The 13,069-nt window shown below is 46.4% G+C and overlaps 2 protein-coding genes across 4 annotated transcripts; one reads left to right on the top strand and one right to left on the bottom strand.

The window, feature by feature from the left end:
• The first annotated feature begins 626 nt into the window (after positions 1-626).
• Positions 627-5,581, top strand: LOC112282882 (putative serine/threonine-protein kinase PBL7). Its single transcript, XM_024521016.3, has 5 exons — positions 627-1,240; positions 1,899-2,095; positions 2,278-2,467; positions 2,657-3,048; positions 3,348-5,581. Exons 1-5 carry the CDS (start codon positions 1,108-1,110, stop codon positions 3,996-3,998), a joined length of 1,563 nt encoding a protein of 520 aa, XP_024376784.1. The 5' UTR covers positions 627-1,107; the 3' UTR covers positions 3,999-5,581.
• A 1,731-nt stretch (positions 5,582-7,312) lies between these two features.
• Positions 7,313-11,601, bottom strand: LOC112282881 (uncharacterized). Of its 3 annotated transcripts, none has more exons than XM_090250533.1 (7): positions 11,464-11,601; positions 10,533-10,879; positions 10,046-10,196; positions 8,933-9,839; positions 8,319-8,690; positions 7,934-8,193; positions 7,313-7,789 (listed from the first exon to the last, which is right to left on the bottom strand). In XM_090250533.1, the coding sequence occupies exons 2-7, from the start codon at positions 10,675-10,677 to the stop codon at positions 7,543-7,545; spliced, it is 2,082 nt and encodes a 693-aa protein (XP_090106659.1). In that variant the 5' UTR covers positions 10,678-10,879; positions 11,464-11,601; the 3' UTR covers positions 7,313-7,542. The 3 variants fall into 3 exon arrangements, with proteins under 3 accessions (XP_090106659.1, XP_073390526.1, XP_090106660.1); XM_073534425.2 differs by having other exon boundaries at positions 11,316-11,594; XM_090250534.1 differs by lacking the exon at positions 11,464-11,601 and adding an exon at positions 11,029-11,208.
• Between the last annotated feature and the right edge of the window lie 1,468 nt (positions 11,602-13,069).

The raw sequence follows: 13,069 nt of genomic DNA, 5'->3' as shown, positions 1-13,069 counted from the left end.
TTATCGTACCCCTACCGCTGTTCAAACGTTTGAACCACTGAGCAATTTTTGTTACAGCGTTGGAAGATTGCTTGTGTTCATTGGTGCAAGTTTGATTTTCTGTTTATAGTATGCACACTTTCAGCGTGATTCCACAATGAACAAGGAAACCATGATTCATTCCAAAAGTGTCCTCGCCAAATACTGACTATAACTATATAAGGCAGCGATAACCGCGAAAACGGGGCGGTCACCCGGCCCAGCCCGGCCCACGACTAGGAAGAGAAGGTGCTAAGAAAGTGCCTGAAACGCATACACAGCCACACGAGGGAGCCCAGAGAGGACTGAGACCGGGCAGGTAGGGGAAGGGGAGGGATTGGGGTTGCATTGGGCGAGACTCGCAGCGCCATCGTCCAACCCTTTTAGCTCTAGTTTTAGCATAGCGAGCATGGAGACAGTGTGGTAGGACCCCTGCGCATTCTGAAATCCGAGCGCTATACTTTTACCGCGTTGGCAGCTTCGGTTCAGTGGCTCGCTCGCGGCACGGAGCTAGTCTCGATTATTGCTGCTTGGTTTGGATGGAGAGGTAGGAGGATGGTTTGGGGCGATTGAGAGATCAGAGCAGGCAGGCGATGGAGATGGAGGTTGGAGTTGCGAGGGAATCCTGGATGCGTGCCTGTGCCATGGGCGTTACCGAGAGCCGGAGCTCGTTTTTGCGCGCGTGTGTGTCTTAGGGCCCCGGAGGGTGTGAGTTGGGTAGGTTGGGCGAGTGAATGAGGAAGAGGCGGAAGGCAGCTGGATCTGGCGATGGTTTTAGGCAATGATAACGAGAGCGGAGGGTTGTTCTGGCCCAAGCAGCTGCGACGGCACAGCGAGTACCGTTGAGGTGGAGGGCGAAGTCGAAGTGGGGGCGGAGGTGTTGGTGGAGGACGGGGAGGAGGACGCGTGAGCGGGGATGCGGGACATGCATGTGAGGAGGAGGCTGGGTAGAATCGGTGGAGCTATTGGCGTGGGCATCCAGATGCGGGGCACGCCCACGCGCGGGTGTTAGAGTAGGGACGGGGGAGGGAGGAGCGGGAGGCGTGAAAGTGTTGTGATTATCATTTCAGGCGTAGGACGTGTACAGAGATGGGCTGTTTCCCATGCTTCGACTCTAAACCGAAGGAGAGGAAGCCGCTGAAGAGGGACGACAACAACAGCAGCCGTGATGGGCAATCGGCAGCTGCCAACCCCGTCGCGCAAATCTCCAAGCTTCCCTCAGGTACGTGTGGTGCATCTGTCATGTGCGTCCGTGCGCCTGGTAGGAGAGTGTGAGCGCGAAATCGGTAGGATGTTGGTCGGCAGGGCGCATGCTGGTGCGGTGGAGCGTGATCCTGGTGGGTTATGGTTAGGGTAGGGCGAATCTTGTTTGGCGTGGCAGTGCGATTGGGTGGTGGGGGGAGGGGGTCTGCATTGAGCGGTGGTTCGATTATGGTGCTGGTGACATCTGGGGTGCGGTCACGTGAGAGCTGTTGGTCTTGTGAGTGGACGGGACGGGGCGCTAAGAATGGCGGGGATGGATGATGCGGGTGGGCTGTGGGAGCGAATGTGATTGGATGCGTGAGGCTTAGGGGAACGAGAGCGTGAGTTTTACGAGGCAGGTGTGGTTGGGGCTGGGGTGAGCTAGTTTTGGGGGAGAAAAAAGGGCAGCATCCCGTTGGTGGAGCTGGCATGCGACTTGCTAGGGTGGAATGGAGTGATGCGATGTGTTGGTTTATGTTTGGTGAGGTGCGAGCGGAAGGGACGAGTGGGCCAGGAGAGGGAGTATGACCTAATTTGGGTTGTGTGCGTGGGTCGGATGTCGCAATTGACGCGGTGGTGGGTGCGAATCTGACGCGGGGAGTTTGGTTGGTGTCGGTGTGGTTGTTGGGGGCTGTCAGGTAACTCGAAGAAATACGACGCGAAGGGGTCTTTCGATAAGAAGGAGCCGCAGCGCGAAGGGAGCACGCACATCGCCGCTCAGACTTTCACGTTCCGCGAGCTAGCTGCGGCGACGAAGAATTTCAGACCGGAGTGTTTGTTGGGCGAGGGAGGCTTCGGTCGCGTGTACAAGGGGCGTCTGGAGAACACCGGGCAGGCAAGTGGAGAAAAGTGGTTTTGTGAGTGGAGAGAAGGGCATGCTGGGCGGAACGGAGTGGCGTGAGGGTTTTCGGGGTTGAAATTATGGTGCGGAATGGGGTGGGTGAGGCTATTAGAGGGCGAGCAGCAGATGAATTGGGCGGAGGACGAGGCTGAGGGGTGTTGAGTGGGTGGTTGCAGGTGGTGGCAGTGAAGCAGCTGGATCGGAACGGGCTGCAAGGGAACCGAGAGTTTCTGGTAGAAGTGTTGATGCTGAGTCTGTTGCATCATCCGAATCTCGTAAGCCTGATCGGATACTGCGCCGACGGTGATCAGCGGCTGCTGGTGTACGAGTTCATGCCGTTGGGGTGCTTGGAAGATCATCTTCATGGTAAGGGGCATGTGCAGTGTGGGTGGTTGATGTGCGCGACAAGGAGAGGGGTTGTGAGTGGGGCGTGCGAGGAGGACTGTTGGTAATGCGGAGGGTCGAGATGAGTGGAGTGGGAAATGGGGGTTGGTAGGGTGGAGGAGCGAGGAGGGTGGTGAAGTTGTGGTTGACGTAGCTATGTGGGTGTCGCAGACCTGCCGCAGGACAAAGAGTGCCTGGACTGGAACACTCGGATGAAGATCGCGGCGGGAGCAGCTCGGGGTCTGGAGTACCTGCACGACAAGGCGAACCCACCTGTAATTTATCGGGACTTCAAGAGTTCGAACATATTGCTGGACGAGGGGTTCCATCCGAAGCTGTCGGATTTCGGTCTGGCGAAGCTGGGTCCGGTGGGGGACAAGACGCACGTATCGACGCGGGTGATGGGGACTTACGGGTACTGCGCCCCGGAGTACGCAATGACGGGGCAGCTGACGCTGAAGTCGGACGTGTACAGCTTCGGCGTGGTGTTGCTGGAGCTGATAACGGGGCGGAAGGCGATCGATAATTCTCGGGCGGCCGGGGAGCACAACCTGGTGGCGTGGGTAAGCGGACATCGGTGGAGCATGGATGCAGTGTTGGTGTGTGTGCGTGCGTGCGAATGTGTGTGGGTTGGTGGGCTGAATAGAGCGATGAGAATGGGAGTGGCAATGTAGCATGGGGGCCGGAGATGCGGGGGTTTGTGGTTTTAGTGAAGAGGGTGTCAGTGACGTAGTTGTGAGTTGGGGTAGCTTGCGGGGGTGGGGGAGAGTGGAGTGAATGAGGGATGATATGGAGTTCGTGCATGGCGTGTGATGAAGTGAAGAACTTGACAGGCCGGTGGATTGGGGGCTTGGTGGTGCAGGCTCGGCCGCTGTTCAAGGACAGAAGGAAGTTTCCGTCGATGGCAGATCCGATGCTGCAGGGGCGGTATCCAATGCGCGGGCTGTACCAAGCTCTGGCGGTGGCGGCGATGTGCTTGCAGGAGCAGGCGGCAACGCGGCCTCTGATCGGGGACGTGGTGACAGCGCTGAGCTATCTGGCGTCGCAGATCTACGACCCCGGGGTGCACCCGCTGGGGTCGAGCCGGTTCGCACCGGCGACACCGTCCCGAGAGAAGCGGGAGAAGGAGAAGAAGATGCCGCCGGGTCCGAACGCGATCGAGGAGCGGATGGTGAAGGAGCAGAGAGCTGGGAAAGCAGGACCACGGTCGCCGTCGGTGCGGTCGCAGGCAGCGTCTCCGGACCTGCGGGTGAAGGAGGGAGGGGCGCGAGCGCGGGTGACGAACGGAGTGCTGGAGGAGTCGCGGGGGTCGGAGTCAGGATCGGGGAGGAAGAGGGACTCGGAGGAGTGGGAGAGGCACGAGGGGGGAGGGCGGGACAGCCCCGGATACGCGGGGAGGACGGGGAGGGACGGGCTGAAGCCCCAGGCTCCGACTCGAGAACGCGAGCGAGCGGTGGCGGAGGCACGGGTGTGGGGGGAGAACTGGCGGGAGAGGAAAAGGGGGACGGCTTAGGAGAGTGAGAGTGAGTTGGGGCGGAGTGAAATGGATGTTGTTGGAGACAGGAGCTGGTAGATGTGGGACAGCTGTGGTATTCGAACTGAATAGTCGAGCGTGCCGCATACATAAATTTGATCGCTCTTGAGAGGGAGTCGGTTTGGTTCAGTATTGTGTATCAACGAAGGCATCAGGAATCGCAGCTACAGAAAAAGAAAGAGGAAAAACAAAACAAAAAAAAATTGAAATGCGAACCTTGTTGTGAGAACTTTAGCGAAGGTGTTGCGTGGTGGCTGTCAGTGGATGGCCTGTGGATCGGGTGGAGTGGCGTTGCGGTGACTGATGTTTGGATGGGAATTGGGGTGGCTGAATGCGCACATGATGCATGAGATGCGGCGTGGTTCCTCCCGGACTGTTGGTGGTTGTGTTGGTTGCATTCCTTGCTATGGTATGGGTAATGCAGTGTTGGATGATACGTATTGTGTTTGTTTGAATGATTTGGCGCACAAGTGGCAGGCGAGGATGGGCGCGGGGACCTTTGAACGACTTCGTGTTGGGCGGGGATTTCGTATCGCCCGATGCGAGGATGTGAGACGTGTTCTCAGTTTGCGGCGTTTGGCGCGAACACGGTTGTCAGAGTCGTGAGCCCTCTTTTCGGCGGCGCCGAGGAGTGGGATGTTTTTGGGGGCACCGTTTTTCGTTTTGATGGTCGTTGTGGAACTGTGAGGCATGGATGTGTGCCGGCGCCTGCTGTACCGAATCATGTGTGAAGATTCTCAATCCGGTTTGGAGCTGGTGTGCCATTGTGTCACGCCATTGGCGGGCGTGAACGCCGAAGAGGCTGTGTGCGGGACAGGGTGGCCGCAACGAAGTCTGGGTGTTTTCAATGATACAACGCAAAGGGGCATTTTTGGTTTTGAATCGAACATCGGGTTGTCAGGCTCATAATTTTTTGAATCTGGCAGCTCGAGAGCAGCGTGGCCTCGTTGACAGTGGCAATGTCGGATTGGTCTGGTGAGCCTTCGAGAACGGAGGCTTGACGCGAGGGGGTTTGGCGTCGAATGGTTACTGGGGTGGCAGCTGAGACCGGTAGGTCGGATGAACAGACAACGGAATGGTAGCAGCTTGGACTGCGTCTATACGATGTGGAAAACGAGGTTTGTTTTGGTGAGGTGCGTAGTGTGCGTTTCTGAAAGGGCCGGGAGGGGGGTCAATTAGAGCGTTGGCTGCGCAGTGGGATTCTGCACAAGGGTCGAGGCAGAAGGGGATGAAGGACTTCCCCTGTGTCGAGGAAGCGTTTGAATCTCACATGAACATCGACGCCGCAATGCTCGAAAAGGCCCCCACTGGCCAGCCACAGCACCGAGGGTGGTTATAGGGCTTGCTGCGAGGGATACGCGACAAGAAACCACGTGTGACGGAGAGAAATACGCAACAGAGAGATGCGATGTAGCAAAATGGCTGGCAGAGAATGAGGTGGTGAATGGGAACGTGACAAGAGATGCACGGCCGTAGCATATAAACAAGAGGTTTGGGCATGAGTGATACAGTTGGCAACGTTGGATTATTCGTTTTGATATTTTATATGCGGTGCATCTGAACTGAGTATTTTGAGTGTTTGGATGAGCGCTCTGGCTGTTCTCATGGCGGATTGATCATACGAGTCCATTTCTGGTAGCATTTGTGTGAATTTTTTATTATTCTTGCCGAGGCAGCTGTGGTTCCGGTTGAAGTTTGTATGATTGTATGTCTTTCTGGCACGTGTGTAGTTTCTGTTACTTCTAAGCTCTATTTAGCAATTAGAACATGGGGAATCAGCGCCACATGTCTTACGGTACTGTTGCAGATTCGATATTGTTACTTCTTTTCTTTTCTTTTTTTTATGTGGCAGGCGATAATTCTTATTTTTTCGATTTTTTATACGCTACTTTCGCGAAAGTTGTTCTGTAGCTTAACAATTTTCCACCATACTTTCTCTGATTGGTTTTGCGTGGTCTTGGACTGGGGAAGTTACTTATTCTATTGTGTGGTGAAATTTTATACTTATTGACCGAACTGTTTTGTGCTCACGCGATGGTCTTCAATCTTTAAATTTCTGTGGACTTGTCTTAAATTCTTGCATGTTTGTTTTTCGGCTTTTTGTACGTCGACTACATCATTTAGTCCAATCAATTCCGGTTTATTTTCGAGTATATTCTGGTCTAAAATTGTATTTCATGTTTATACCACTATCGAAGTGGATTTGATGTTTCAAGAATTTCAGGAATGAAATTAGTTTTTTTTCCTACAGATGATTGAGATGTCAGTTAGATTAAAATAAATATGCTTTTTTTTTCTGTGCACATTTGATGTTATTTTGGAATCGAATTAGTAGTACAATGTCAACGATTATTTTATTATAGGGGAAAGTAAGGATTTCGATACGTAGTATTGAATGTTTGGAAGGATGAATTGTAATTTTGTGATATTTGTGAGGAAAGATAATATTGTTAATAATAGAGTTCATTTTCAAGCTTAAAAAGTAAATCTTGAGCTCATTATAATTTTTACTCACTTTTTGTATTTCTAAAATTACAAATTGAGGATATATGATTCACTTTTTGGTTTTTTGGTCTCAATCATGAGTAATTGAAACTTGAACTTGGCTGAGTTTTTTTTTATGTATTCCAGCGAAATACAAGTACAATGTTTGCACTTGAGTTTTTCATCGATTCTAGTGAGATATAAGTACAATTTAATTCATCTTATGCTCATTTCTATTTGAAAGGTTGTATGTGTTACACGACATTTATGGCGAAATGTGACTTCATATTGTTGCAATATTGCAGCAGTAGAAATGGTGAAATGTGTTGGACTTACGTTATGCTCATCATACACCCCAACAGTCCGGTTTTCTCCTTCGTTCATCCAAATGTGCGATATTTCTGATACCCTTTATCCGAGTGCTACACTAACACGTGAAGCTGGCCAAAAACTCTGCCCACGATAATACATTCTAGCACACTCGCAAGCCTAAGCTGTGCAAGCTTGTGTTGTTGCACTTCTGCACCTTTGAAGCAAGAGCTGCAGTTAATTAGCAGTTCAATACGAGAGTAAAAATAAGAAAGATGAAGTGCTTAAAGGCGTCACATTTTTTAGTAACCTTTAGCAAGTCTGCGTAACCAACATGCACGTGTCATACACTAAAGTTTTGAAAGCTGACGGAGAAGTGAAGAGGTCATTCCACCAGTTAGAGCCCTGCGTCGTTTTCTAGACAATGTCTTCGCAACGTCTGATTGAAAAACTGGACGTGGTCAAAACTTTCTAAAAAAAATAAGAGAGATTGATGATCATAGAGGGAAGTTGAGAACACGGTTTCATGAAAAATGATACCCACTGAATACAGATATGTTCTCAGGCAACATGTTAGATTCCTCAATTGAGTCTTGTATTTCCGAGACACCTTTGACAGAGCAGGTAAATCTTAAGACGTGATGTTGGACTTGACCTACTACAGAGGCTCCTACACTAAGTGAATCATTCTTGTACTAGATATCTGATGAAGAGAGGATTGTGGAGCGTATCAATCACCACTATTTTTGGTTAACTCCATGTAGCGTCTGTTAACTTTCACCAGCTCTTGCAAATCTTCTACGTCCACTACCAGTTCCTTGAGCGCATTTTCAACTTTACTGAGCATACGCTCGCTTTCAAGTTGCAACCATTCTTGACCCTCTCTTGTTTTTAACAAAGCTTCATAGGAACCAGAACCCAAACAAGGAGAAGGTTGTGCATGCCACCGCCGACCATTCATTGTCACCTCATTCAGCCTGCGAATGATCAACATGAGGGCAGGCCAACATCGTAATAAAGGAGCACGTTCTAAGCTTCCGACCAATGCCATCAAAACAGACATTAATGATATTACCGTAGAAACCATTCAGATTGCTATTCATCAATGGATACGATCTCACCTGGCCAGGATCCTTGACATGTTTTCCAACTCCGTTGATTGAAAGTAGACATCTACTGAAAAATCACAGCGAGCAACCACTTCCGAAACCCGCCCAAAAAGTTCGCATGTTGCTCCAATCTGGTCGAGATTCGCTTCGACACCCACATTGCTCAATCGCACCACTGAGGTATTCACAGGGTTGACCCTAAAAATAGGATACTGTGATCCGTTTAGTTGCACTGACTTTGCCGAGAGTGCGTCATCTCGTGAATCGACAGCCTGTAATGCGACACATCAAATTGAGGTGGATACATGGGTCAATCATTAACAATCGAAGTTGCCAAACCAAATTATTATTTATCTCATGTTCAGAGGGAAAAACTTAGATAACGCTCCAGAATTACCTTGAACTCCAAGTTAGCAGAGTAAGTTCCTATGTTTTCCTGTTTCATATCCGATAAAACAATTTCACCATACTTGGACAAGGCACTTTGAACTTCGGATAACGGAACGTTCATAGGGATCCCCATAACCGCAACTTTGTAACCGCTCCCTCTGATCGCTTTCACATTTGGTGCATCCACATATGTACCAGTTACTTTTTCTGTCCCTTGAGATGTGGTGGATTCTACACCGCCAGCGCTAGAATTTTGACTATCATCCCAAGACTTGTTCGAGAGGTGGTGCGGGGTAGTTGTACTGGGCTCAGTTGTTACTCGAGACCCTCTAATATAAACTCTGGTTTTCGCTAGTGCTTTCTGCAAAGCTTCGGCTGTCTGCGTAATAAACCAAGCATAAGACAATGTTTAGAGAAAAAATTCAGTTAACTTCAAGTATAAAGCGGAAGAGCCGGTAACAAGTGCAATGTCTAGAAAGATGGTAATTCGTCATCCAATCGAGTAATAGTCGTACTTCCCCAGAAAAAAGATGAATGCCACCTTTTGTATAGAAAATTTCGACACTCTTTCAACCTCCATAACAACAGATGACCTAATGACCAAAGAAGATAAGCACAAACCTTGAAGTCAACAAACCCATATGTATACTTGACATTAGGTCGAGCTCTAATAGCATAAGCTCTAACTATATCCCCGCAGTCAGCAAAAGCTTCCCTTAAATCTTTCGGAGTAGCACGACATGACAAGTACCGTACGAAGATACCATGCCTTTCGTCCGAACTTGTTCCTGAAGCATCCTCCATACGACCTCCACTATAAGTGCCATTCCTAGGCCCATTTTCTGCAGCACTAGAGTAACCAAGGGCTTGCCGTCCTGGTACCCTTCCATTCTCCTTGTTAGAATCACTCTCTGAAAAGTCTTGCCCAGGCAAATATGAGCCAGCCATACCAGAAGGACGAAATCTTCTAGATGTTCCCTGTACCTCAGATGAGTCATATCTAGTAAGTTGCTGTAGTGAATTAGAGATTCCCATCCCACGAAGTCGTAAAGACAATCGATTGTGAGTCTCTGATCCAACTTGACTTGAACCGGTTGTTCCATCGTAACTAGATGTCACAGTTTTCCTCTCGATGTCCTCGTTCTCGTTACCTCTAACCCCAGAAGACTCACACTCTTCAAATTCATCCTCCGCATCTTCGTCCTCACCTTCGCTTTCTGCATCTTCATCTCCTACGATTTTGATTTCTCCTGCTTTTTCTTCTTCTTCTTCTTCGTCTTCCTCATGTAAACCTAAATGATTGTACATTCCAGCTTCTTCTCTTTCTTCATCAATAATTTCACTGGACGATTCCTCTTTCTCTTCTTCTTCAATGCTTACGTTGCTCGCGAAATCCTGTGCAGATATTGGCTGCGTGTAGCGGCTCTCTAAACCACTAAGGATGTCTTTTACCACATTCCTGGCCCCACCAGTGTTCTTGAGCACAGTAGTAACGTTTGGAAGTGCTCCCTGATGAGCCTCCATGTATCTGTGAAACACAGCTAATAACACTATCAACTCTCAAATAATTACACCACCATCGATATATCACCGTATATAAGCAACAGCGTCTCCAGGTGAGATGAATGGAAGGGTATAGCACAAACTTAAGCACATCCTAGCCTTCTCCCACTAATCCAATAATCGGCATGTGAGTAATCTAAAGTTGTGCATACATAAATGACTTCAACGTACTTGAGCACAAAAGATTCAACCACAGCAGCTCGTTCCTGCCGCGACAGTCTCTCCTTCTTCTTGGTTCCTGCGGGGATAGATTCCTCTGATACCAAAGAAAATCCATTATCTTTAGCTCTGGCGGAGGCAGAAAGAGATGCCTTGACAGTTGCTGCACAAATTACCATTACGCCACGGACACAAACGGAAACACTAATCAAGACTCACAAGTTGAAATTTTACGATTCAGTATCTTAAAGCATGTTTAAAATTGGTCGGAATCCTCGAAAACAAACAATCACCATCAAGAATAACGCATGAATTGATGAATATAATGATAACATGCCGAAGTGCACATACGAAATTGCAAAAGTCCACGATTCAAAAGAACATAGTTTCAGCATAAAAGATAGACAGACACACTCCTGCTATACCAGTGATTAGTGCAGGAGGTGATATTCATTTATTTGGAAACCTAGGCATCAACCCAAATATGTTGTAAACTTACGGAAATGGCAGTGAAGCGGACAGGACGGTTTTACACTCGGAAAAGTCGCCAATGACAAGCCATGCATCCCACTGCTCAAAAAAGGCATCGTCATTTGGCCCTCTCCGAACAGGACACGCTCGTGCGTTATCCCCTTACACAACATTGTCAAGTTCTTGCATTCCTAGCGTGCACCCCAACTTCAACTATCGCTCAAATTCTACCTACGCTCGCTGTGATGTGGAAACTCCGTCATACCAGTTCAAACCAGCCCAAGCCACTACTCTTGACTGGGAAATCTCAATGAGGTATGAACCCCCAGTGCACCAAGCCCCAAGTCGCTAGAGATGATTCTCCGTCACAATAATCTGCACACCATCAGAGCCACATTTATTTCATCGTTTAGTCCTAAACACCACGCACGCACGCACTAAACAGGGTAATATAAACCCCACAGCACTGTCCGTCACAACAATACACAAGCAGTACTCACAGCCTATCTCAAGCAAAAACCCACCTCAAAAACATGCTTCCAACCCAAGCCAAGAATAACCAAACAATCCGCTCAACCCACAACTGCAGAAACACATTCCAGCCTCCCAAATCACGCCGTGGAATAAAGCAGCTAAATCAAGACCTCTCTCACAAACACTAACGGGGAGAATTGTACCGAACACTTAAACCCTAAACCCCTAACACCCCAACCCTGTTGCCCCAGCTCCTAGAAGCTTACACCAACCCTCACAGCTCCGCAACAACACAATTGGTGGGATACTTAGAGCGGTGAAGGCTATCAGGTTTCACCTTAGAGCCCATTTACAGACGATGCGCTTGATCTCACTGACTTGCAAGGGCTTTGATGCAACTCTATCTGCAGAGCCGCTACAAAGGTGTGATCTTTGCACATTCTGGCAAAGAGTAAAGCAGGGTCCTTATGGTAAGAGATTGTCACCTGGTGAGAATTGCTCTGGGGAGAGAGTTCCGAAACGGATTCGTGCCAGGGGGGAAGCAGGGTTTCACTCTCTTATCCTCTTATTCTTCCAAGCTCTCGCTAGTTTGTGGTGCCACCCATCCCTCAAGAGCTCTGGGGCTTTGGGCTTGGGCTGGGCTGGGTTGGGCTTCTATATCCATGCCTTGGTTGCTACCACACCAGGTTTATCAAAATGGAACCCAACAAAATGGTATTGGAATTCATAACAAATGGACGTGCTGAGAAGCAACATTACAAATGTAAAACCTACAGGAAGCTAGTATTTTTAGAGAGTGGTAACACAACTACTGTACTCGGATGAGTGTCATATTCACTTACACTTTTGATTTAGAATATGATGGAATGCAGCTAATTTTTGAAAGGGTTTTTTGAGGAAGTATAATCAATTGAGTTTTGATGGGATTCAAATGCACTGTTGACCGTCTTAGAACGTTCTGAACATGTTGAACCTCCTTGAATTGTGTTTGCTTGTCATGTTTCTCCTTCATTTGTTATTTATTTGTTTGCTTTGAGTCACATCTGTTTACGTTGCATATCAAAAAAAAAATGCTTTTTTTAATTTTGTGCTTTTAAATGTCTACAGAAAAAGAAAAAGAAATGGCATCTCTGTGATAGTTGAGCAAAAAGAATTTGAGTTTAAAAAGCTTAGTAAGGAATTTTTTTTAAACTTTTAAGTACATTTAATAAAAAAAACAAAAAACAAAACAAAACAAAACCTCACAAGTTTCATGAAATAGTAAGTTTACTAATGCTTTCAATAATTTGCTTCTATGTATATTGTATGTTATTGACAGCTTTTAAAGCTTGATTAATGTTTAAAAACATCAAAAGGTATCTGTTAATTTTATTTTGATTCACATGACCTTTATTTTATTGAAGAAAGCAGTGCTTGGTATTTAAATTGGATGTAATTGGATTTATCTTAAGTACACAAAACGAAAAATAAATGAAATGTTTAAATTTAATATGAAATAAAAATTACATTTTAAAATGTATCATATTCTTAATTATACACAAGAATGTGAAATGCTGACAATTTAGTAATCATTTATAATATTGCAAAACAAATGTAATTGAAGAAAAAAACTCAATCCCTATTCAACTTTTTGTGCAAAAATTCGATATTTTGTTATATTTATTATTTAAAATAATCAAAAATGTTAGACATAAATATATAAATATAAATTTTTACTATTCTAATCTAATTTTAGAATTTTATGTTCTAATTTTAATAAAGTCTATAGCTGTTTTATTAATTATATATGTGGATTAAATTATTTATTATCAATGCAATTTGAAAAATTATAATAAATAAGTATTTTGTGCTTATAAATAAAAACGAAATATCAAATATAAAAAGAAGCAAATAAATATTTATATCAACATACAATATGAATAAATACTATACAATATACAAAATTAAATCAAAAAAATAAATCAGATTCTAAAAACTATCTATAGTGTTAATTTTACATATATTTTAATAAAAATCTATATTAAATTAATTAAATAAATTATGTCTATATATATGTATATATTAAATTGATAATAATTTCTTTTAAATACA

This window comes from Physcomitrium patens, chromosome 5 (assembly GCF_059467195.1).
Source record: "Physcomitrium patens ecotype Gransden chromosome 5, ASM5946719v1, whole genome shotgun sequence".
NCBI lineage: Eukaryota > Viridiplantae > Streptophyta > Bryopsida > Funariales > Funariaceae > Physcomitrium > Physcomitrium patens.
Note: the sequence above shows the minus strand (reverse complement) of the source record. Positions and strands in the feature narration are given on the sequence as shown.